This window comes from Podarcis vaucheri (assembly GCF_965113315.1).
Source record: "Podarcis vaucheri genome assembly, chromosome: 10".
Lineage (NCBI taxonomy): Eukaryota > Metazoa > Chordata > Lepidosauria > Squamata > Lacertidae > Podarcis > Podarcis vaucheri.
In genome coordinates this window covers 20,407,386-20,429,135 of record NC_138748.1, presented here as the reverse complement: position 1 = coordinate 20,429,135, position 21,750 = coordinate 20,407,386, and the positions used below count along the sequence as shown (strand labels likewise).

The following is a 21,750-nucleotide window of genomic DNA, read 5'->3' as shown; positions in this document are numbered from 1 at the left end:
GATTTTTCTTTTCTTTTCTTGCCACTACTTTCAGCTTCATGGCAGTGGGTCCTCCCAGGATGCTAGCGGCCAATTTACTCTCACAATGCTCCTGGACCAATGTTACCTTTTCACAAAGAATTGTTTTATGAGGAATTGGGATCAAGAAATGCCTACTTGGGGAAAAAACAACAACCACCACTTCATGATAACTGTGTCAGTTTGGGGGGGCATTGTGAGGGGGACAGAATGGTGGCTGGAAAATAGGTGACTGCCAAGAAATCACAGTAAGTTTCATCCTCATATCTGCAAAACAATTGAAAAGTCCATTTCCCCAGCCTGTGAAATTGGCAGCTGTCTCAATTCAGCCCTGATAAACACATTATCTAATGTGTCTCATTCACTTTGGGAAAGGTGGGTGATATCGGTTTTTAGCACAGCCTTAGGATGTATTTCCCTTAGTAGTGACAGAGACTCCGGTGCTTAAACCAAGTTTAAGCTCCTTTAGGAAAGCAGTGCTGGCCTGTCTATATGGTCCAGGAGCAGACCGGAGTGAAAACTGCCACTCCAAGGTCGGCTCCTGAATGCCCGCCCCCAGGCCACCATGGATTGGCTGAAATTCAAACCAGGTCTGACAGGGACCAGTGTTGCTCCACGGCAGCCAGGAATAGAGCTAACAGGAAGGTGGCAGTGTTTTGGTCGGTCCCAGAGTCATTGCAATAGGATCCAACCACCATCCACCCTTGAACCGGGTAAGCAGCCATTCTCAGCTCCTTTGGGATGACAGATTCTGTTATAAACAGTAGCAGCCTAGCTTTTTGCCTTTGATTGGTCAACAGAACAGTACCATCTGCTTGCTGTACTTCAGGTTGTGACTTCACCATCTCTTACTTCAGGCTCCCAAATTGGTATATAGTGGTGCCCTGCAAGACGAATGCCTCGCAAGACGGAAAACTCGCTAGACGAAAGAGTTTTCCGTTTTGGAGGTGCTTCGCAAAACGAATCTCCTATGGGCTTGCTTCGCAAGACGAAAATGTCTTGCGAGTTCCTGCGGGTTCCCCCCCCATCCTCCCTTTTTCTAAGCTGCTAAGCCGCTTATCCGCTAATCCGCTAAACCGATAAGCCGATAAAAGCCGCTAAATGCCGCTAATAGCGCTAATAGCGCTAATCCGCTAATCCGTCAATGGGCTTGCTTCGCAAGACGAAAAAACCGCTAGACGAAGAGACTCACAGAACGGATTTTTTCCGTCTTGCGAGGCACCACTGTACCCATCTCCAAATCTTGAGTCATGTATGGCTGCCCTTGGGCCCAACACAGCCCCGACAGTAGTTCACTGTTTTTTTTGGGATAAAACCAGTGCTTTTTCCCCAGGGGGTATTCAAGGGTTTGCAGTACAGGCACCTCTTTTTGTTGTTGTTAAAAAGTGTGGCACTTACTGTAACAACTTCCTGGTGAATACCGGCACCTGTTTGTCTAGAAAAAAGCACTGGGTACAATATTGGTGTATAATTGCAAGGAAACACATCTGCAGCATTATTAGTAAATAAATATGAATCAGTGGATTGGATCCAGACTGGGTCACACTGAGAGCAGATCCATTGAAATCAATAAAACTGAAGTTAGTCTTAACTTAATGGATTCCTACAAATTTCAGTGGCATGACTAAGTCTAGATCTTATCCATTGCAAAGTGTCAGCTGTGAAATATCCGTGTTACTGTGATCACTTCCAACCAAAGATATGCTTTTCACCAGAGCTTTGTTTCAGGGGGAACTCACAGGAACTCAATTCTCGCACCTCTCAGGTGGGTTCTGGCATTACTCAGGTGCCATTCTAAGAGAACAAGGGAGGTGACTTCCGGAACCTCTTTTTCTATAAAAATAGCACTGCATTTCACTCTATTGCTCATCTGTGTTGTATGCACACACCTAAACTATATATTCCCAGGGAGGTTCTCTCAACAACAGCTGACTCCTTTCTTTTTCCAGTTGAGCTGAGCAACAACATAAATACGTTTCATAATTTTCTTAGCACCAACGAAGTCAAAACAAAACAAAACAGCAGCACCCAAACTATGCAGTCTTTTCCGTGCTATACATCATCTCCATCATCTGAACTGAAGCTACTTCTTCTGCTGCTACCTTTGGACACAGCAGGAGACACAGAGGATAAGAGTGGATCTGTCCCAAATGGTGATATTGTATCGTCCAGTAATATGTCATCCAACCTCTGCTCTTTCAAAGCGGCACTGAAAGACAAATCTGTAAAGTGCGAGAGTGGATCCGAAAAGGCTGCAGAGGCATCACCAAGGTCAGAGTGTTGCTCGTGGACCACAGCAAGATGCTGAGAATAGTCTACTGAATTCTCTTCTTGATAGACCTGCTGTTTCATGACATGGGATGCTAAGTCCACCGTGCTGATTGTAGGCATGATTGGCAGGCCATGAGCTCGTGCTTGTATTTCTAGTTCCTGTGGTTTAAGAAAATAATATTTAGAACATCACTGTAAAAGGTGAGTTGATTTTGTTTCCATAAACCAGAATGGGGAAACTGTGGCCTTCTAGATGTCGTTGGACTCAAACTCCCATCAGCCCCAGTCAACATGGCCAATGGTCAGGGATAATTAGAAGTGTACTCCAACAATATTTGGAATATCACAGAGGTTCCCTTCCCTGTTGTAATCTGAGATGTGGTAATGAGGGAATTGAAAGTTACATCTGAAATAATTCTGAAATCTATTTTGACAGTATGCTTAAAATGTGCAATATTCATACTGCTGACAAACATTGTACAGCATGTTGTTTTTAGTAGCATAACAGTGATGTTTACACGTCATACTAAACCAGGCTTCTGCAACCTGATGCCCTACAAGTGTTTTGAACTAAACCCACCATCATCCTTGACCACCGGACATGTTTGCTGGGGCTGATAGAAGCTTGAGTCCTACAACATGTGGCAGGTACCAGGTAGGGCAAAACTGCACTAGAACACAGTAGGTTGTGAAGCTGGCTTGTTTAATGAGCCAGAGTTTGCTTAAAACCACAAACTCTGCTTCTTGCATAATGGCAATCCAGGATACTGTGGAAGTGAAACTACACACTGACAACATCCTTCTTCTGCCCTTCTTTGAGGACAGGGGAACACACAAGGCTGTTCAGGCTTGTAAATGTTACACTGAACTATGGTTAGCATGATAGGGGCATGTAGACATTATGATTAACTATGGTTTGTCATGATGGCAATGAGCCAGGGAGAATTAGAATGAGGATACTGGAAAACCTCAGGGTTTTTTTTTTGCTAACCACTGTTTAGTGTTATGTCCAAATTTCAACAAACTGTGGTTAGTGTTAACTGTAGCTTACAGAAATTAGCCATCCTGACTCGGCCCCAGACACACTGACCAGATGTCTGGAAGCTGTGGCTGGATGGTTACGTGGGAGCCGGTTGAAGTTAAATCCTTCGAAGACAGAGGTCCTCTGGCTGGGGCGGGAAGATATGGGATCAGGGGGGCAACTCCCATCTCTTGCGGGGGTGCAATTAGTGCCAGCACCGTCCGTTAAGAGTTTGGGTGTAATCTTCGATACCTCCCTCTCTATGGAGTCGCAGATTACAGCTATAACAAAGGCGGCATTTTTTCATCTCCGCCAAGCTAAGCAGTTGGCCCCTTATCTCTCTCGTCCTGACCTAGCCACTGTGATCCATGCGACGGTCACCTCCAGACTGGATTATTGTAACTCGCTCTACGTGGGGCTGCCCTTGAGACTGACCCAGAAACTCCAGCGGGTGCAGAATGCCGCGGCGAGACTCCTTATGGGGTCTTCGCTGCGAGAGCACATTCATCCGGTATTATACCAGCTGCACTGGCTCCCGGTGGAGTACAGGATCAGGTTTAAGGTGCTGGTTTTAACCTTTAAAGCCCTATACGGCCTAGGACCCTCGTACCTACGGGGCCGCCTCTCCTGGTATGCCCCACAGAGAAACCTACGGTCTGCAAATAATAACATCCTCAAGGTCCCAGGCCTCAGAGAGGTTAGGCTGGCCTCAACTAGAGCCAGGGCCTTCTCGGCTGCAGCTCCAAACTGGTGGAATGCTCTGTCAAAAGAGACTAGGGCCCTGCGGGACCTGACATCTTTCCGCAGGGCCTGCAAGACAGAGTTGTTCCGCCAGGCCTTTGGTCAGGGCGCAGCCTGACTCCCTCCTCTGGCAACCTGCACATAATTCTGCATAATTGGTTGCCATCAATTTGATTTAATTAATTTTATAATGAAATATTTTAGATTGTGTGATTATTTGACTGATTATTTGATTGTTGTTAGCCGCCCTGAGCCCGGCTTTGGCTGGGGAGGGCGGGATATAAATAAAATTTATTATTATTATTATTATTATTATTATTATTATTATTATTATTACTACAAACCGTGGCTTATTAGTTAATGCATTTCAATAAACCATATTTAGTTTAACTACAGTTCAGACATAAAGCTAACATATAATTAGTTGGAAATGGAAGTAAGATGTTCTGATCTCCTCCTCACAGTTGTGGCAGAGGAGAAGAGGGAAACAGTGGTTGCAGAATCCTAAGACTCATTCTCATTATGACAAGTCAGAGTTTATTGATATGTTTGAAAACTGGCAATATCATGGGCATTTTCAAAGCATAAAAGAGTATATTTGAGACTTCAGTGTTTAAATAATTTTTTCAATAAACCAAGTTGCTGAAAGGAGTACCATGGCTACTCACAATGGACATCTATTTACATTGTGGCTCAATCCATCCAAAGTTAAGCATTTTTTAAATTCCATTATTTCAGTGAGAAAATTACAATGTAATCATAAATATTTAACCATCTACTATGACCTGTTAAACTCAGCAGGGCTTACTAATATGTCTACTCAGAGGTAAGTCCCATAGAGTTCCGTGGGCTTATTCCAAGGTGTGAGTACAAGATTGTAACCTTTAATTTCTCATTTAAATCAATGGCTCCTAAGAATGACTAATTGTGACTGGATCAACGGTTGGATGCATGATCCAGCCAAACCCAAGCCCTTTGGAGTCGCCTTGATTTTAATGGGAGAGTTAAGCATATGCTTAATCTCCCCCACTGAAATCAGCAGCTTAATTTTCGATGGATTGTGCCCTGCATTAAGTACTTAGAAGTGATGAGAAAATCCTGCCAGCGTTTCTACTTGCTAATTATCTACCAAAATTCAGGAATGCTATCTAGAAGCACACCAGATACCTTACCCAATTAAATATGTTATAAATCATGTGCGCTCTGCTACAGAAAGCTGCGGAAAGATGATGTGTGCCTTAATTTAACGTGGCACAACATACCCCAAGGTAACACAATGTGACGGGCATTTTTCAAAGTGCTATGCGATATCCTGGAGTCTTGAGTGTTCAAATACTATTTTCAACAAACAAATGAAATAAGGAGTGGTTTTTTCCCCTCCCCACCTTCAATACTGTGGATTTTACCCAGGTCCGATATACACGAAGGGCAGAATGTCCTTACAGTATTCCCCTCTAAACCACTGCAATATACACCGTTGTGCGGCTAGCCCTACAAGTACTGCTGCACAAATTAAATACTGCAATCAGTAAGATTTTTCAGCATTGTTCTGTTAAAGTGCTATGGATGATCGAAAAGATACTGCAAGACACAATTTGATGATGGAGAAGAGGGGTGGGGGGGAGAGAGGGGAAACTCGACCCCTAATGGGTCCATCCTGATACAAACCTGAATTCGAAGCAAAAGCCTCCTATTGGCCTGTTCTAATTTCTTCTGTCTATGCTCTAATTCTCTGCCTCTTTGTTGTTCTTTTTGTAGCCACTTGATATACTCCACCGATGCTTTTAAAATAGTTCCTTTGTTCCAGCGCATATCACTGCAGAAAGTGGAGATAACCTTTTCACAATTGTGCATGTCAGCAAAATTCATAAGAACGTACAAAATCTTTTACATTAATATGAAATAATGATTTACATGACCATTATTCACTCTTAGATATTATTGCTTCTGAATGGAAATTTTAATAGAATAGTTAAGAAGCCCTTATATAGTAAAATTAATCCCAGAATGAAAATAAGTGTCAAAAGAAAGTAATAAAGTGACTTTTTGTGTGTGGAAGAGCTAAATGCAATATCATGATTCTACCATTACAGTTTTTATATTTTTAGTGAAAATTGCTTTTATTATTAACTCCAAGATTAAAATCTATGTGCAGTATTTCTACATTAATGAACTAGGAAACATACATTACTGAGAGTTTAAGCCTAAATTTTTAAAGATCATTTCAAATATATTTCTCTTTTTTTCCTGACTTTCTAATGAGGATGCCTTTATGCTTATTGGAATAATAATAAAGAAGGCTCAATTTTGATCCCTACTGCTGATGATACACAGAAACCATAGTTTAGCAACTATTATGTCATATTACAAAACCTGTGTGATTAATGCAAACTAAAACAAACTTCTCAATATACCGTATGTACGCCTGTTGCCTTGTATTGCATTGCACATTCATGCTGAAGCCGTTCTGAAGCAGTTTAAGAGGAGGTACCAACAACTGCAATTGTACAATTGCAATCACACAGAGTTGCATGCATCAAAGTGTATATCTGAAGTAGTGACATAAGGAAAGACAGGCCCTTGGTAGAGTTGAGAGGGCACCTTGCCCAGATAATGTCTCATAGGGTGTCACAGAAGCTATGTTAGTTTCTGCCAGCTTATACACTTTCACAACTGTACAGATCTTTAGGACCAAGGTGCCAATATAATTGGTTCTGAGTAATGAGCTGCTGCTTCTTACAAGGAGGTCTGGCAAAACAATGCAAATAAATAAACAATGTGGTCATTCCCTCAAAATATCTGGGTTTAATCAACAAGTATAGAGATTTTCAAATGAGGGCCAGTGAAGCCAAACTGGGTATACTGGTCCTGGCTTAAGCTGTGATCTATACCCTAGTGACCTGGAATTTCTGTCTTTCTGGAAGTTTCATATTTTTATCAGTCCATCCCCTCCTCTCCCAATCTCAGTGATCCAAACAGAGCCAACATCAAGTTTAGTTAGGTCTGGATTGCAACAAAGAGAAGCCAAGCAGGTGATATCCAACTAAGTCATACATAGAATAAAACCACTAAGATAAAGGTGCTTAATTTACATAGGTCTGTAAATGATGTTGCATTTAGTTCTTCCACACACAAAAAAGTCACTTTATTACTTTCTTTTGACACTTATTTTCATTCTGGAATTAATTTTTACTATACTGTATAAGGGCTTCTTAACTATTCTATTAATAGTGGGTTTACTCTGTATATGACTTAGTTGGCTATCACCCATTGTAATTTATACGCTATGTTGTACACTATGTTGCATTACTATTCAGGGAATCTTTTCCGGGATTTATATGAACAGCGGTAGTTAACAGCGCAGTGGGGTTGCCTTACTTGCCTGTCTTCCCTCTGGCTGAGTTGCTGCTGCAAACAAGGACAGCGCGGTGCACTGTAAATATATACATATGTATATATATGTGTGTGTGTGTGTATGGCCTATGACTGCACTAAGTTTATCGCTGGTGAGCTCATTCAATGCAGCTTGTCGCATCAACCGTATACTTATGTTAGTCTCACATAGCTTTGTATTGTTATAAAAATCCTTAATTTAATCAAATATTTCTTAGCTCTTGGAAGGGGAAAATGTGTCAAAGAGATATTCCACCCCAATATCATGTGGAGCTATATGCGCGAGAAAATGAAAGGCATAATGTTTGTATAAATAAGCAGCTACATGATTGCATCACAATCATAATACCGCATACCATTTAGGCTTAGTGGAGTGGCATTAGAACTCCAAAGATGAAAGCATAGGCAGTAAATAATAAACTGTGCGGTTAATTCTAATGCCGCTTTAGGCTTTTAAAATCATGCTATTTACAGCAATGTTTTGCCAAACCCCCTCTTGTAGGAAGCAGAGGTTTACAGCTCACTCGGTACCAGTTGTGAAGTGCACAGGAAGGCATTTGCAATTGGGGGGGGGCTTCAATCAGGGTTTCCCTTATCTTTTTTCTGAACTAAAAAGCCCCAGAGAATTTTGGTTGTACTTTTGGACACTTTTACCAGTTCTACGATGTCCTTTTTCTGATATGACAACCAGAACTGCACTCAGTATTCTAAGTGTGATTGCACTATGGACTTTTTAAAGGTGTTATGATATTGGCATTTTTGAAAAATCAATCCTTTCCTAAATTTTCCCTAATGTAGAATGCTTCTTTATCATAGCTGCCACAAACTGGGCCAATGCTTTCATTGGATTATCCACATGACCCCAAGATCTCCTTCCTTGTCAATCACCACCGGTTCAGAAGCCATCACCATGCAAGGTTAAGGGGTGGCGGAAGGATGACACACAGCTCACTTTATACTTAAAATGAACTGCAGTTGCCATTTATTGCTGATTCATTCAGTTTGGAGAGATCCTTTTGGAACTCTTTATATTCCCCTTTTGCTTTTACCACTCTGAATAATTTGGTGTCATCACCAAAGCACACACCTGATGGCTCACTCCAAATCATTTATGAATTACTAAACCATCACCCATCCCAATACAGATCACTGGGTAAAGGTAAAAGGGTAAAGGACCCCTGGATGGTTAGGTCCAGCCAAAGGCAACTGTGGGGTTGCAGCGCTCATTTCACTTGCAGGCCGAGGGAGCCGCCGTTTGTCCACAGACAGCTTTTCAGGTCATGTGGCCAGCATGACTAAACCGCTTCTGGCGCAACGGAACACTGTGATGGAAGCCAGAGCGCACGGGAATGCCGTTTACCTTCCTGACACAGTGGTACCTATTTATCTACTTGCACTGGTGTGCTTTTGAACTGCTAGGTTGACAGGAGCTGGGACAGAGCAACGGGAGCTCACCCCATCACAGGGATTCGAATTGCTGACCTTCTGATCGGCAAGTCCAAGAGGCTCAGTGGTTTAGACCACACTGCCACCCACGCCCCCAGTTCTTCCATTTACCACAATAATTTTAAGAAGATTTCTCAGCTTTTTGGGGGGAGGTGTGTGAAACCCATGAAACCATAAAGCTTTTTTGTTATTTCAAAGCAGAGAGGAGCAGCACAGGTTTTTCACCGCAATGCGCTCTATGTGGGGCTGCCTTTGAAAGTGACCCGGAAACTACAACTAATACAGAATACGGCAGCTAGACTGGTGACTGAGAGCGGCCGCTGAGACCACATAACACCAATCTTGAAAGACCTACATTGGCTCCCAGTATGTTTCCAAGCAAAAGTGTTGGTGCTGTCCTTTAAAGCCCTAAACGGCCTCAGCCCAGTATACCTGAAGGAGCGTCTCCACCTCCATCTTTCAGCCTGGACACTGAGGTCCAGCTCCGAGGGCCTTCTGGCAGTTCCCTCACTGCGAGAAGTGAGGTTACAGGGAACCAGGCAGACGGCTTTCTCGGAAGTGCAACGCCCTCCCATCAGATGTCAAGGAAATAAACAACTATCTGACTTAAACTCTGTTTAGGGAAGTTTTTAATGTTTGATCTTTTATTGTGTTTTTAATATTCTGTTGTAAGCCACCCAGAGTGGCTGGGGAAACCCAGCCAGATGGGTGGGGTATAAATGAATTATTATTATTATTATTATTATTATTATTATTATTATTATTATTAATTTCACTTCAGCCAAACAGCAAATCTAGCTGGAGTGGAGAACTGATTTAGTGTGGGGAAAGTGGCCAGCATATAAAAGGTTAAGTAGAACCCCTTCCCCACCCCCAACATTTCTTCTCTCAAAGTCATCTTTAGAAGCTGCTTTTCTTTAAAGAAAAAAAATTGCTGACACTTTAGTACACTTATCAGGTCTTGCTTGTAAGCTGCCAATAGCCCCTGGTAGCATCCTGTAGGCATGTGCTGAACTGCATGGGCCTTTGGACAGACCTGTCAGCACTGTTTGTACATTCTTATTTGTGTATTAACATCTCAGCTATAACAATTCTTTGCTCATAATTCCTACGTGTAGGCCATCCCATATAAGCTATTAAAACCCAACAATTATGCAGAGATTCTTATGAGCCACTGTGGACCCTATAAGTACGTGCGCCATCTTTGTGGTACCACAGTCACATGCTTGCCCAGTTGCCACTGGACAGTCACAATACCTTCTCAGTGGCAATTCTCCAGTTGTGTAGTGCCTTCCCTGATACGATCCTCATTATTAACTTTCAGGAGGGATTTAAAAACATTCCTGTTCGCTCAGTCAATTGACGGCTGAAAAATAATATTCCTGGAAACTTTGCACTTATCAGTTGTGAGAATATGTGACTGTTTTACTTGTTTTTGGAGGAACAGGTTTTGAATTGTTTTTCAAAAAAGTTGTTCTTTTATTTTTAATTGCGTTGGAAGGAAAAGTGAGATAGAAATTTAGTCAATAAATAAAAATATTTGCAAAGGCTCTCTGTTCCATTGACTTGTCAAGACAATACCAGACATCATAGAGCCAGGGCTTTTTCTGAACCAGAGCTCATTTCCAGCACCTCTCAGGTAGACACCATTTCCATAATAAGAGAACAAGGGAGGCAGTTATGATGAGTTCCAGTACTATCTATCTATCTATCTATATCTATCTATCTATAAAACAGCCCTGCATAGTATATACATATCTGATCATGGGGATTCTGCCCAGAATGCTATAAGTATTGCATGTGAACCTGAAGAATTATGTAGGGAAAGGGGAGGTGGATCTGAATTAATCAAATATCAACAATTCCGCAGACGTCTGCTAGGAGAACAATGATGTGAAACCAAACTGTCCAAGTTAACCTTGACATCTAGCAAATCTATTTCATCTTCAGCCCCTTTCATTATATTTAAGCAGTAGAAACAATGACAGAAATGACAGCCGAACTCACGGATCATTAGACTTTGGGATAAGTGTACCAAGCTCCTTGATCCGGTAATTAATGTTGTACCGTCTTCTTCTTTCAACTATGAAAACAAGAGATTGTAATAATAGCAGCATGTAACAGAACGGATGTAATTCATCAGCAGGCAGTGAAATGCTGTGTCTGTTTCGAAACATCACAACACCACCCTCTTTGTAACATCTGAAAATACTCAAGCCGTGAGGTGCTAGTTCAACCACATTGGAGCCAGGAGGTTCAGTCAAGAGGTTACTGCTTGGTCTCAGACTACGATTGTGGCATCTAATGTCACCCATACACCCAGCCTCCACATCTGGGCACTCTCAGCCTAGGTAAAGGTAAAGGTAAAGGGACCCCTGACCATTAGGTCCAGTCATGGCTGACTCTGGGGTTGCGGCTCTCATCTCACTTTACTGGCCGAGGGAGCCGGGTCATGTGGCCAGCATGACTAAGCCGCTTCTGGCGAATCAGAGCAGCGCACAGAAACCCCATTTACCTTCCCGCCGGAGCGGTACCTATTTATCTACTTCCACTTTGACTTGCTTTCAAACTGCTAAGTTGGCAGGAGCAGGGACTGAGCAATGGGAGCTTACCCTGTTGTGGGGATTCGAACCGCCAACCTTCAGCAAGTCCTAGGCTCTGTGGTTTAACCCACAGCGCCACCCAGCCTAGATCTAATTACTAATTAAGACAGCAAGTTAGATATTTTGACTCCTCTTCCTAGACCACACCCTCAAAAAGTGGGAGGCCTTGGCTTGGTTTCCCAAGCATCCATCTCTGGCAAGACAGGCCCAAAGGATTTCACTCCTGAAGGGGAGTGAAAGGCGGGATATCAAATCCAAACTCTTCTTCTTCTTCTTCTTCCCCTCCTAGCCAACCCAACTGCAGAAATTATTATTATTGATGCAATATATTCATCCCACAAAGGATCCCTCAGGCTGAGGGGCACCATTCTCAGAAACTGAACCATTCCTGTTGAGTTATGACGAACTCAATCAAATCAATGAAAAGGAGATCAAAGTAACTCTCTGACCCAGACAGTTGCAAGGAAGAAGAAGAAGAGTTTGGATTTGATATCCCGCTTTATCACTACCCGAAGAAGTCTCAAAGCGGCTAACATTCTCCTTTCCCTTCCTCCCCCACAACAAACACTCTGTGAGGTGAGTGGGGCTGAGAGACTTCAAAGAAGTGTGACTGGCCCAAGGTCACCCAGCAGCTGCATGTGGAGGAGCGGAGACGCAAACCCGGTTCCCCAGATTACGAGACTACCGCTCTTAACCACTACACCACACTGGCACACTGGAAGGAAAGAATGACACAATAGGTGAAAAGCCAATGTGACCAATGGCCAAGCACACATCTATATCTTATATCTATACAGCGGTACCTCGGGTTAAGTACTTAATTCATTCCGGAGGTCCATACTTAAACCTGAAGCTGTTCTTAACCTGAAGCACCACTTTAGCTAATGGGGCCTCCTGCTGCTGCCGCGCCACCGAAGCACGATTTCTGTTCTCATCCTGAAGCAAAGTTCTTAACCTGAAGCACAATTTCTGGGTTAGCGGAGTCTGTAACCTGAAGCGTATGTAACCCGAGGTACCACTGTATTCAAGAACCACTGCCCTAACCAGCTATAGTCTGCAGTTGCATCTGTCCTGGTTTGGCTAACTGAGAGTCAAATTACATGTGTCATTTGGGTGTAAAAGTGGGGTAGAAATGAACGAATAATAATAATAATATGGCATTAGTCATATAGCTCTGCTTTTAAGTGCAAGGTTCTTTTGCTTTCTAACAAACAGCCAGGGCAGGAGAGCAAATCCAGGAATGGCAGATGGCGTTCCCTTCTGGCTTTGATCAAGATCAAAACCAGCTAATCTGCAAGCCTGGCTTGGGCCAGCTTCATCAACATCCCTGGGCTCAAGAGGCCTCTCTCAGTCCTGCAAGGTGGAAATGCAAGTGATTGAACTTTAGACATTCTGCATGGAACGCATAGCCGCCACCACCCTTCAGTAGGCAAGGCTATGGTCTCTCCCCTAGCTAAACATGCTATTTCAGTGCAGGCAAAACATTATATATGTAAGAACGTTCTGGGTGTCAGGAATGAGGTTGATCTCCCTTTACACATGTGCAATTTTTACTGTGTCTGCTTCACACATAAAGGAACTTCAGCATTATAAAAGTAGACATAAAGTAGATCCTTCAGCATTAGCAGGTACAGTACTTCCCCACCCTGTACAACCTAGGGACAACAGTTCATGTAAATATACTCACTGAGATTATGGTTATCCTTTTTTTGCCTCTCCTTTGCCATTGCTCGAGTATCTGTTTCTGACAGAAAGCAAAAACTGTTTAAACAGTCATTGGGTCACAGTTCCAGAAATTGCTCTGTGTAACAACAGGACCTTTTAATTGCACAACTTTTTCAGGCGAGCCTTCAAGCAATTTTATGTACTCCCAGATTTACCGAAGATGATTGTACCACTTCCTGCAGTTTGTCAGTTGCTGTTTACAGCATGTGTTGCCGTTCTATGTGTGCCAGGGATATTTTTTTATAGCCATCATGCATTTTTAATTTTTAGAAACTGAAAAAGATCATGGCATTTAGCAATTTTCTAATTTTCTGTACTTTACCATGGGGAGGGTAAGCACCCAGAGTGAATTTGAGTTTCCCTTCCCATCATGCAAGAAATAATCAGATTTCTTAAATAGTCATATTGGGGAAGGGGGAGAGGAAACCCCCCTCTTTGTTCCTTTTGCATTGCACTGATAACACTGTACTCAGTTGTTAGCATTCTTTGGATTAAATGAATGTAACTTTTAAAGTTGTTAATCCATTAATACGGATTTTCCATGAATAGATGTATTGTGAACCTTTAAGAGAGTCATTTGTGGCAACTTGGAACAAATTTTAATGGACGGTAACTTATTTATACCATCGATCAGAAGCCCAAATGTGCCTGAATCTGCTATGTTTCCTACAGTAATTAGGTTTATTAGCAGTGTTATATCCAGAAAGATCACTGCTTTGAAGCTTACCCAGCTAGACAGAACTAAGAAATAACTCATCTTTGGGAACATTCTGTCCTGAGGAAGCAGGACAAGACCTTTGAAAGGCCTGAGCAAGGCCTTGCAAAATCAATGAGGAAATGTAAAGTTCAGGGCAGTTTTGAAAAACAAAATTAATGTATTAACTTGTTTTGCTCCTGCTTTATCCCTCAAAACATGCATTTCAAAGGGCTCAGAAGGCAGTAAAAGACATCTGGTGCAGTTATGTCTCTGAAGATAAAAGGACAAACGTAGGTGTGATTCTAGGTACGAATGATTGTGCTTGGTTTTTGTATGCTGGATACCAGCCACAGGAGGGGCAGATCCGAATCAGGAACTTAGTGTGAGTAGACAGGGAGTTTAAAACCACATCCCCACCACATTCAATCCAGCTGCCCCCACGTGGTTCCTACTTAGTAAAAACCAAGTGAGCAAGGGCCAATCACATTGTATCCTCAATTGATGATGGAGACCAAAGTGGGGATAAAGAGAAGAGTCAGTGTTAGACTATTGCTGCCTGAACCAGGCAGAGGGCCTTCTCGGTAGTGGTACCCGCCCTGTGGAACACCCCCCCATCAGATGTCAAGGAAATAAACAACTATCTGACTTTTAGAAGACATCTGGAGGCAACTTTAGAGAAGTTTTTAATGGTTGGTGTTTTATTGTGCTTTTAATATTCTGTTGGGAGCCACCCAGAGTGGCTGGGGAAACCCAGCCAGATGGGCGGGGTGGTATTATTATTATTTTATTATTTTATTTACACACCATATATTAAAACTGCATCTCCACACCCTCCAAAATCCTGAGAAAATCTCCCTGAAAACTAGCTGTGATGGGGAGTGGGGTTGCCAAAAAAAATTACTTCAAGATTCTGCCCATGTGGTGGACAAGGGACTATTGTAAAGAGCAGGTGTGCAAAATATGGACCGAGGTAAAACAATTGGAATAGAAAGAAAGTAGCTGAGGCAGGAATAAAGTCAGACCTCAGAAGAGCATGGCAGGATGAGTTGTGTTGTCACTCCAAAGTTTAAGAGTCCCTGTGCTGGACAATGTGAGATGTTGCCTATCATATACAAGGCCATAAGGGAGTAGTAGCTAATAAATCCTTTATAGGTCAACATCTGAAAATGAATCAAATAAGTCAAAACATCAAGGGCATATGATATTTAATAGTACATGCAAACATTGCTTCTTATTGGACCCAACTATAGATTATTAGACAGCCATTCAAAACCAAGGGGAGATAATGCAGTGTCTTCCAGATGTGACATCCTCCATCAGCCCCAGCCAGTATGGCCAATGGTGGGAGATGATGGAAATAACACTTGGAGGGCACCCAACTCACACACACAGACCCCGCTCTAAAGTGTGGAGGAAGTGGTCAAAACGAGTGCAGAGCCAAAGGTGGGTGGCAAACTATGTGTGCATAACTGAGGGAACATTGAAGGAGCCAAAAGTTGCTGCAGGACATCTCCCAGTGGCTGCTGGCTGACCAATGCCATTTCTCCAAGAGTCTTAGCTAGCTTTCAGCCAGAGTTCACCAAAGCGCAGTTCTGGCACCTCTCAGGTGGGCACCATTGTGGACCAGCACCCCCCCTACCCGCTTCTTGCCTTTACTCACTTCTGAGAAGCCCAAAACAAACGTTTCATGTCAAAACAGAAGCTGGCCAGTGTCTACACTTTTTTTTTAGATACATGACTCAGCTGGCTCCTAGCTGTGATTGGTCAAGCTACAGGACAGAGACAATTTGTATTTCCTTTTCTTCAATCTGTCTTCCGTGTAGCAGCAGTGGGCTTTTAGCTTTCCTGCCAGGCCTCTACCATTGCACATGTGCGCATTCGATGATCTCCTTCTACCAGCCCACAATAGAAAATGTCCTTTCATACTGCATCACGGTGTGGTACGCTGGTTTGACATCAACTGATAGGAAGTGCCTACAGAGGGTGGTGAATACAGCACAAGATATTATGGGCTGACCCGTGAATCCACTGGATGACATCACGGAAGAACATTGCCTCAGGAGAGTGAGGAAAATTCTCAGGGATGATTCACACCCTGGCTGGCACTTTCTTGATCTCCTGCCCTCAGGCAGAAGATATAGAAGCACAATTAGTCGCACCAACAGGGTAAAGAACAGCTTCTATCCGTGAGCTGTTAGGCTGTTGAATGAAAAGATAACAACAGGGCAACTGACTTTCGGGTTTGGTGGGTCTGCGTCAGTAAATGAGGGGAATTAAGACTAAGAGAGCTGAGTGAGAGTTACTTGTGTAATCTCACTGTATACAAGTTGTACAAGTGACAATAAAGTATTTCAATTTCAATTTGCACGAGATCCCTTCCGAGCTGCCCTAGCCAAACACTTGAATCTAAGATAAAAGGGGAGTGGGGGCACATTTATTTGACCTGCACCAGAACCAGGGGCAACCCCCGAACTAGCTAGGGAGACAGCTTGCCATAGGTGTTAGCACTTCTGCGGGCAGTGAACGCAGCTGTTGTCAAACCGGCATCTGTTCAGGGCTGCCCCGAGTCACCTGATGACTTACTATAACAGCGTCCTGGTGACTTCTGACACCTATTTCTCTTGAATAAAAGCACTGGCTAGGATCATGCAGAATGGACTTCCGTTGGGTGGGAGAAAGGCTGGTACTGTTATTTTCAAAATGATAAGCCTGTGCCAACATCTCAGCGTTATATTACCTGTGATTTCCCTTTTAACAGGCAAATTAGATGGGCAGGATGCATTCGTGAGGCCCATATTAGCAGCTGGCATTCCTTGGTCACTGTTGTATATATCCAAAATGCTACTTGAAAGCTGTGGGGGAAATAGAGGGATAGGGAGTGGGAGTGGGAGTGGGAGTGGGAGTGGGAGTGGGAGTGGGAGTGGGAGAGAGAGAGAGAGAGAGAGAGAGAGAGAGAGAGAGAGTCAGAAAAGTTAGGGGTGAGTGAATCAGAATAAATTCATGATTTGTAAGGTGAAAGGCATATGCAGACACTTAAGAACAAAATTCCTTTTCAGATGCGTATTCATGTCTTAATCGCAGCGGGAGGTAGAAAATATGCATCTAAAGGCAGACTTTGCCCTTATCTTGTATAAAACAAAATTAAATGTTAAGGGTCAAAGACTGCCATTGTTCCATATTCAGAAACTTGAGTGAGGCTGATGTGCGTTTCATATGCAGAATGATGCCTGGTTATGGCCCCTGATGTCCGATTTTGAATTAATGCCATAGCATATTTTCCAATAACAGGATTACTGCAACTACACTTCGAATATGAGTTAAGTTGAAAGGGAAAATAACCTTGCTGGTCTTACCTGAGACCTGAGCGGATTTGTAACTATCTCCCTGAACTCAAAATTCATTTCTCGGTTTGTTGATACTGTGCAGAAAGGAAGATGCACTGTGATACAGAACACCTTAAAATAGGTTTGGGGGCCATGTTGTGGACAACTGCCTTAAAATGGTACTGTGCTAGATAAGAAAAATCATTCTGCACCTGCCATAAATGCCTAGATGTTAGCACTGTTGTTCATTAATTTCTTATGTGTAACGAGAAATATGCAAAAAACAGTGAATTTGCTTTATAATAATAAATTTTATTTATACCCTGCCCTCCCCAGCCAAGACGGCGGCTAACACCTGATATAAAAACAAATTGATTGAAATACAACTTAAAAACAAGATTAAAATACAACATTAAAACATTAAAATACAGCCTCATTTCAATGGAAACTCAAATCGAAAACTTTTTGGGGGATGAAAACGTCAAGTCTTCCCCAAGGCTAACTTTCCAGACTGGTCCTACATGGGCCAGAAAAAAGCCAGCGAAGTCCCCAAATAGGAGTTCCATCACAGGAGGAGAAAGGAAAAAAGAAGAGGGGGAGGGAATCAAATTGATTCCAAGCCGAAGGCCAGACGGAACAACTCTATCTTACAGGCCCTGCGGAAAGAAATCAGATCCTGCAGTGCCCTGGTCTCAGGAGACAGAGCGTTCCACCAGGCCAGAGCCAGTGTTGAAACGGCCCTGGCTCTGGTTGAGGCTAATCTGACTTCCTTAGGGCCTGGGACCTCTAGGGTGTTGCTATTTATGGACCTTAAGGTCCTCCGTGGGGCATACTGGGAGATGCTGTCCCAAAGGTACGAGGGTCCTAGGCCGTGAAGGGCTTTAAAGGTCAAAACCAGCACCTTAATTCAGACCCTGCACTCCACCGGGAGCCAGTGCAGCTGGAAAAGCACTGGGTGAATATGCTCCCATGGCGGAGACCCCGTGAGGAGCCTCATAAAAATATAAAATCTGAGCACAAAATATGTAACAGAAGCAAGACCAAGAACAAAAACAAGCCAATAACCCTAGATAACCAAACATCTAGAACCAGACATTTCCTTGGCTACATATCCAACAGTAACTGAAGATGTGAAGAACTTTCATGGTGCTAATATCTTCTCCTATCAAAACTGGAACACAGCACCTTATTTCAAAGATGTGCTTTGGCCATAACTTTTCTCCATTTTGTGATAATGAGCACAGAAACAAGGAGGCAGATCTCACAGACGTGGCCCAAATGGAAAGGAAAAAAGCAGGGGTGGGAGAAGAACATAGCGAGAACAACTTCCTTCAGGAGAGGAAATAGTGGAAATCTATTGAAGTGGTCTTTAAGAACCCAAACATATTTGAGCGGTGTAATTATTCTTATGCTTCATCCTGGCTCCAGTCAAACAGACGATTTCTCTTTCCTTTCAAGATCTTTTTTAGTATTTTCACTTTATATTCCGAAGTTTATTTTATTTCTGTACTGGTGGGCTTCTCCGTGACCCGATAAGAGCATCAAGAACAAATGGAACCCAGTTAGACTTGCCATGGCCTAATGATTATTGACTTATGATGTGGAAGACTTTGTTTTCACTGGTGGCACTAGTGTTATAGAAAGTACTCTTTGCTGAAATATGAGAGGTCTCATCTGTACTGGCATACCACCAGTTCCCTTGAAGAGGCACCTGCTCCCACATCTTTTCAACTTGACTATCCTGTTTTAATTGTTGTGTTGTTTTAATGCACATTTCAATTATGTACATGTATATTTTAATTCTCGTGTAATTGGTTTTTATGTCAGGAGCTTGTCCTACATTTGAGTTGGACCCTGGCAGAGACACATGCCCGACTGGCATGTTCTCTCCCTCCTGGTCTATCGTTCGAGAGCTTCAAAAGCTTTCTTCAACATCACACCGACCGATGCCAACAGACTTCGGCACACTTAGGGATCCACAGTGTCTTTGCAGCTTGCATAACAGACCTCAGCAACTCAGCATTTTGGCTAATCAACATTATTTACATATAAACACACACGGAGCACTGCAACATGGCTCCCTCTCTCTCTAGCATCAGGCAGCACAGAGAAAGAACAAAGGACAATAGTCCCACTTCACGGAACACAGTAACTCAAACATCCTGTCTCTGTCACTTCCCACTCTGTGGAGTCAAAACATACACCGTCATGTGATAGAGAACAATCCCATGACTGCAATCACAGAGCAGAAATTCTAACAGTAATCTGCTGAGAAGCCTATTTTAGCATTAAGAGGTGTATAAATGTTAATTATTATAATAACCTTGCATGAGATACACAGGAGTCACACAACTGTTGCACGCCACCTGTATGTAACAGTATCACAGTACTGTAACTCTACCCTCTTTTTCCGTCAGTTGCTTGCTCCATATAAACACAAAGATTTGGGCAACTGGCAGTTCTTCCCAACTATTCTTCCTAATGGGATGTAGAATAAAAGTCTTTAGCTATCGCTGAACTGAAGCAACTACCACTGCTTAAACTGTAACCAGCAAGTGCCAATTGGAAGCCTTGTGTGTCTTTATCCTGTCACTTCCAGAAAATTCTCATATCTTTTTATGTCTTCATAGAGATAGGTTTTAAAGAATGTTCAGAATTCTTATTCAAGAGCAAGCTGTGTTTAATATGTAGGATTTGAAAGCTAAGCACATTTCCAGCTTAAGCACCTTTATTTTATTCCTGAGTAGTAAGACAAAATGTATTCTTCTCATCATAATTTTCATATATATATATATATATATATTCTAGTTCTGTCGCCTTTCCAATCATTCTTTAACTGAATGGTGACAATTAAATTGACATGCACATTGTAGACTACACTGGCTTGCTATTTGCTTGAAATTGAAGTATCTACAGGATCCTTAATTGAAGATCTTAACAAAATAGATGATCTTCATAGTTATTTAGATTGCTTCCTCAGTGTCCTCTGAGATGAATAAGCATCACCTACAAGTCTTTATACAAGCGAATCCTACCAGGTTTTGTTGGGGGGTGGGAATAGGAAATTACAGATATTAATAAATTTTTTTTTGGGGGGGGGGTTGTGAATGAATAAAGAATATACCCAAAACATTTAAGCAGCTCAAATCTTTAATTCCCTTTCCACATGCATAGTGAGCATGTAAAATGAGGAGCAGGACTGTATGCATCAGCCCTAACGTCCATGTGGTCACAGAACATCTGAAAGAGGACTCTATGTGCACACCTATATGCAGGCTCCTTTCTGAGACACCACCAGGCAGAGTGGAGCTGGCAGATTCAATTACATTTACTTTTTGGCTGTGTAAGTGCAGAGGAATGAGTAGACATAATGAGCTCTTAGTCAAGTCGCTGTGTGTCAAGTTTCAGTTTAGTTAATCTCTTCCTGTAACCATGGAATCTCCTAGCATAGTAAAAGTGCATCTCTTTTTTCCCCTTGTGGCACTCGAAGGGAGCTTCCAAACCATCACTATTTTCGCATCTTCTGCCAGGTCTTCCAGACCTAGGAATCGCTCTCAATTTTGTGCAAACTGTGCAAATTTTGCGCAAACTGAAACACAGCTATCTTTTCAAATTTGCATTTGTCTGAATTTTGCAATGCAGTTCTCCAACCGTTTTCCAAAAAAAGGGGGGGGGAGTGAGCATAAAAATGAAAATGGCAATGAAAATGGCGCAAAAAAGGCAATGTATTAGCTAGATTTGTTTACAAAAATGCAAACAGTGTATAAAAATGTGCTTGTTGGGAGAAATTCACACTAAAATGCTGGTGGGATTTCATGAGGATTTTTGAACTGCAAATTGCTGCCTAATGTGGAGAACTGATGTTAAGATTGGAAACATGAGAAACTGAGAGGTCCCAAACTGACAGGTCCTACTTCTTATACAACTATTTGGTGGGGAGTCAATTTGCATCAGCACATAACTTGCAGATGCACCATCTTCTGCATTCTTACTTCTCATATCTCAAAGCTGATCTCATCCTCCGGCATATGAAAGGGTTCTGGGGCTGAGCTCTGGTGATCACCATCTCAAGCCAAGCCCAGCTGTAGAAAATTCTTTGTGTCAGTTCTAATCAGGCAGTCTCTGTGGCAGGCCCACATCCTATTTATTTTAGGCCTTAAAAAAATAAAAAAGCAACACATACATATTGTCTGTTTTTAAAATGCAAAAAAACCAAAAGGAAAACCAGCTTCCTGGTTTGCACCAGAAAGGACCGACATCTGTGAAAAAGATGATATGCAAGCAAAGGGGAAGCAATTGAAAAAGATATATGAACTTAGAACACAGAACATGGGATGTATCAGACCACTGGTCCATCTCGTAGTATTGTCAACATTGACTGGTAGTAGTGCAGACAGGAATCTTTTACAACCCTGATGGTAGTCTCACCACCCTCAGAAAGTCAGGTGGGGCGTTGGCACAGGGAGTGCATTCTCTGCAGTAGCCCCTAAGCTGGGAAATTTCCTCCCCACA

The 21,750-nt window shown here is 42.5% G+C and overlaps 1 protein-coding gene across 3 annotated transcripts in view; it reads right to left on the bottom strand.

Moving 5' to 3' along the window:
• Positions 1-1,251: 1,251 nt before the first annotated feature.
• Positions 1,252-21,750, bottom strand: part of TFEC (transcription factor EC) — a 123,061-nt gene continuing 102,562 nt past the window's right edge. For 2 of the 3 annotated variants that reach the window (XM_082239833.1, XM_082239831.1), the window contains exons 4-8: positions 16,653-16,767; positions 13,181-13,237; positions 10,898-10,973; positions 5,720-5,867; positions 1,252-2,448 (exon numbers count right to left, since the gene is read on the bottom strand). In XM_082239833.1, the coding sequence (XP_082095959.1) occupies positions 2,071-2,448; positions 5,720-5,867; positions 10,898-10,973; positions 13,181-13,237; positions 16,653-16,767 (774 nt within the window). In that variant the 3' untranslated portion in view covers positions 1,252-2,070. The remainder of the gene's footprint in view (positions 2,449-5,719; positions 5,868-10,897; positions 10,974-13,180; positions 13,238-16,652; positions 16,768-21,750) is intronic. The other variant, XM_082239832.1, reaches the window with a different exon arrangement.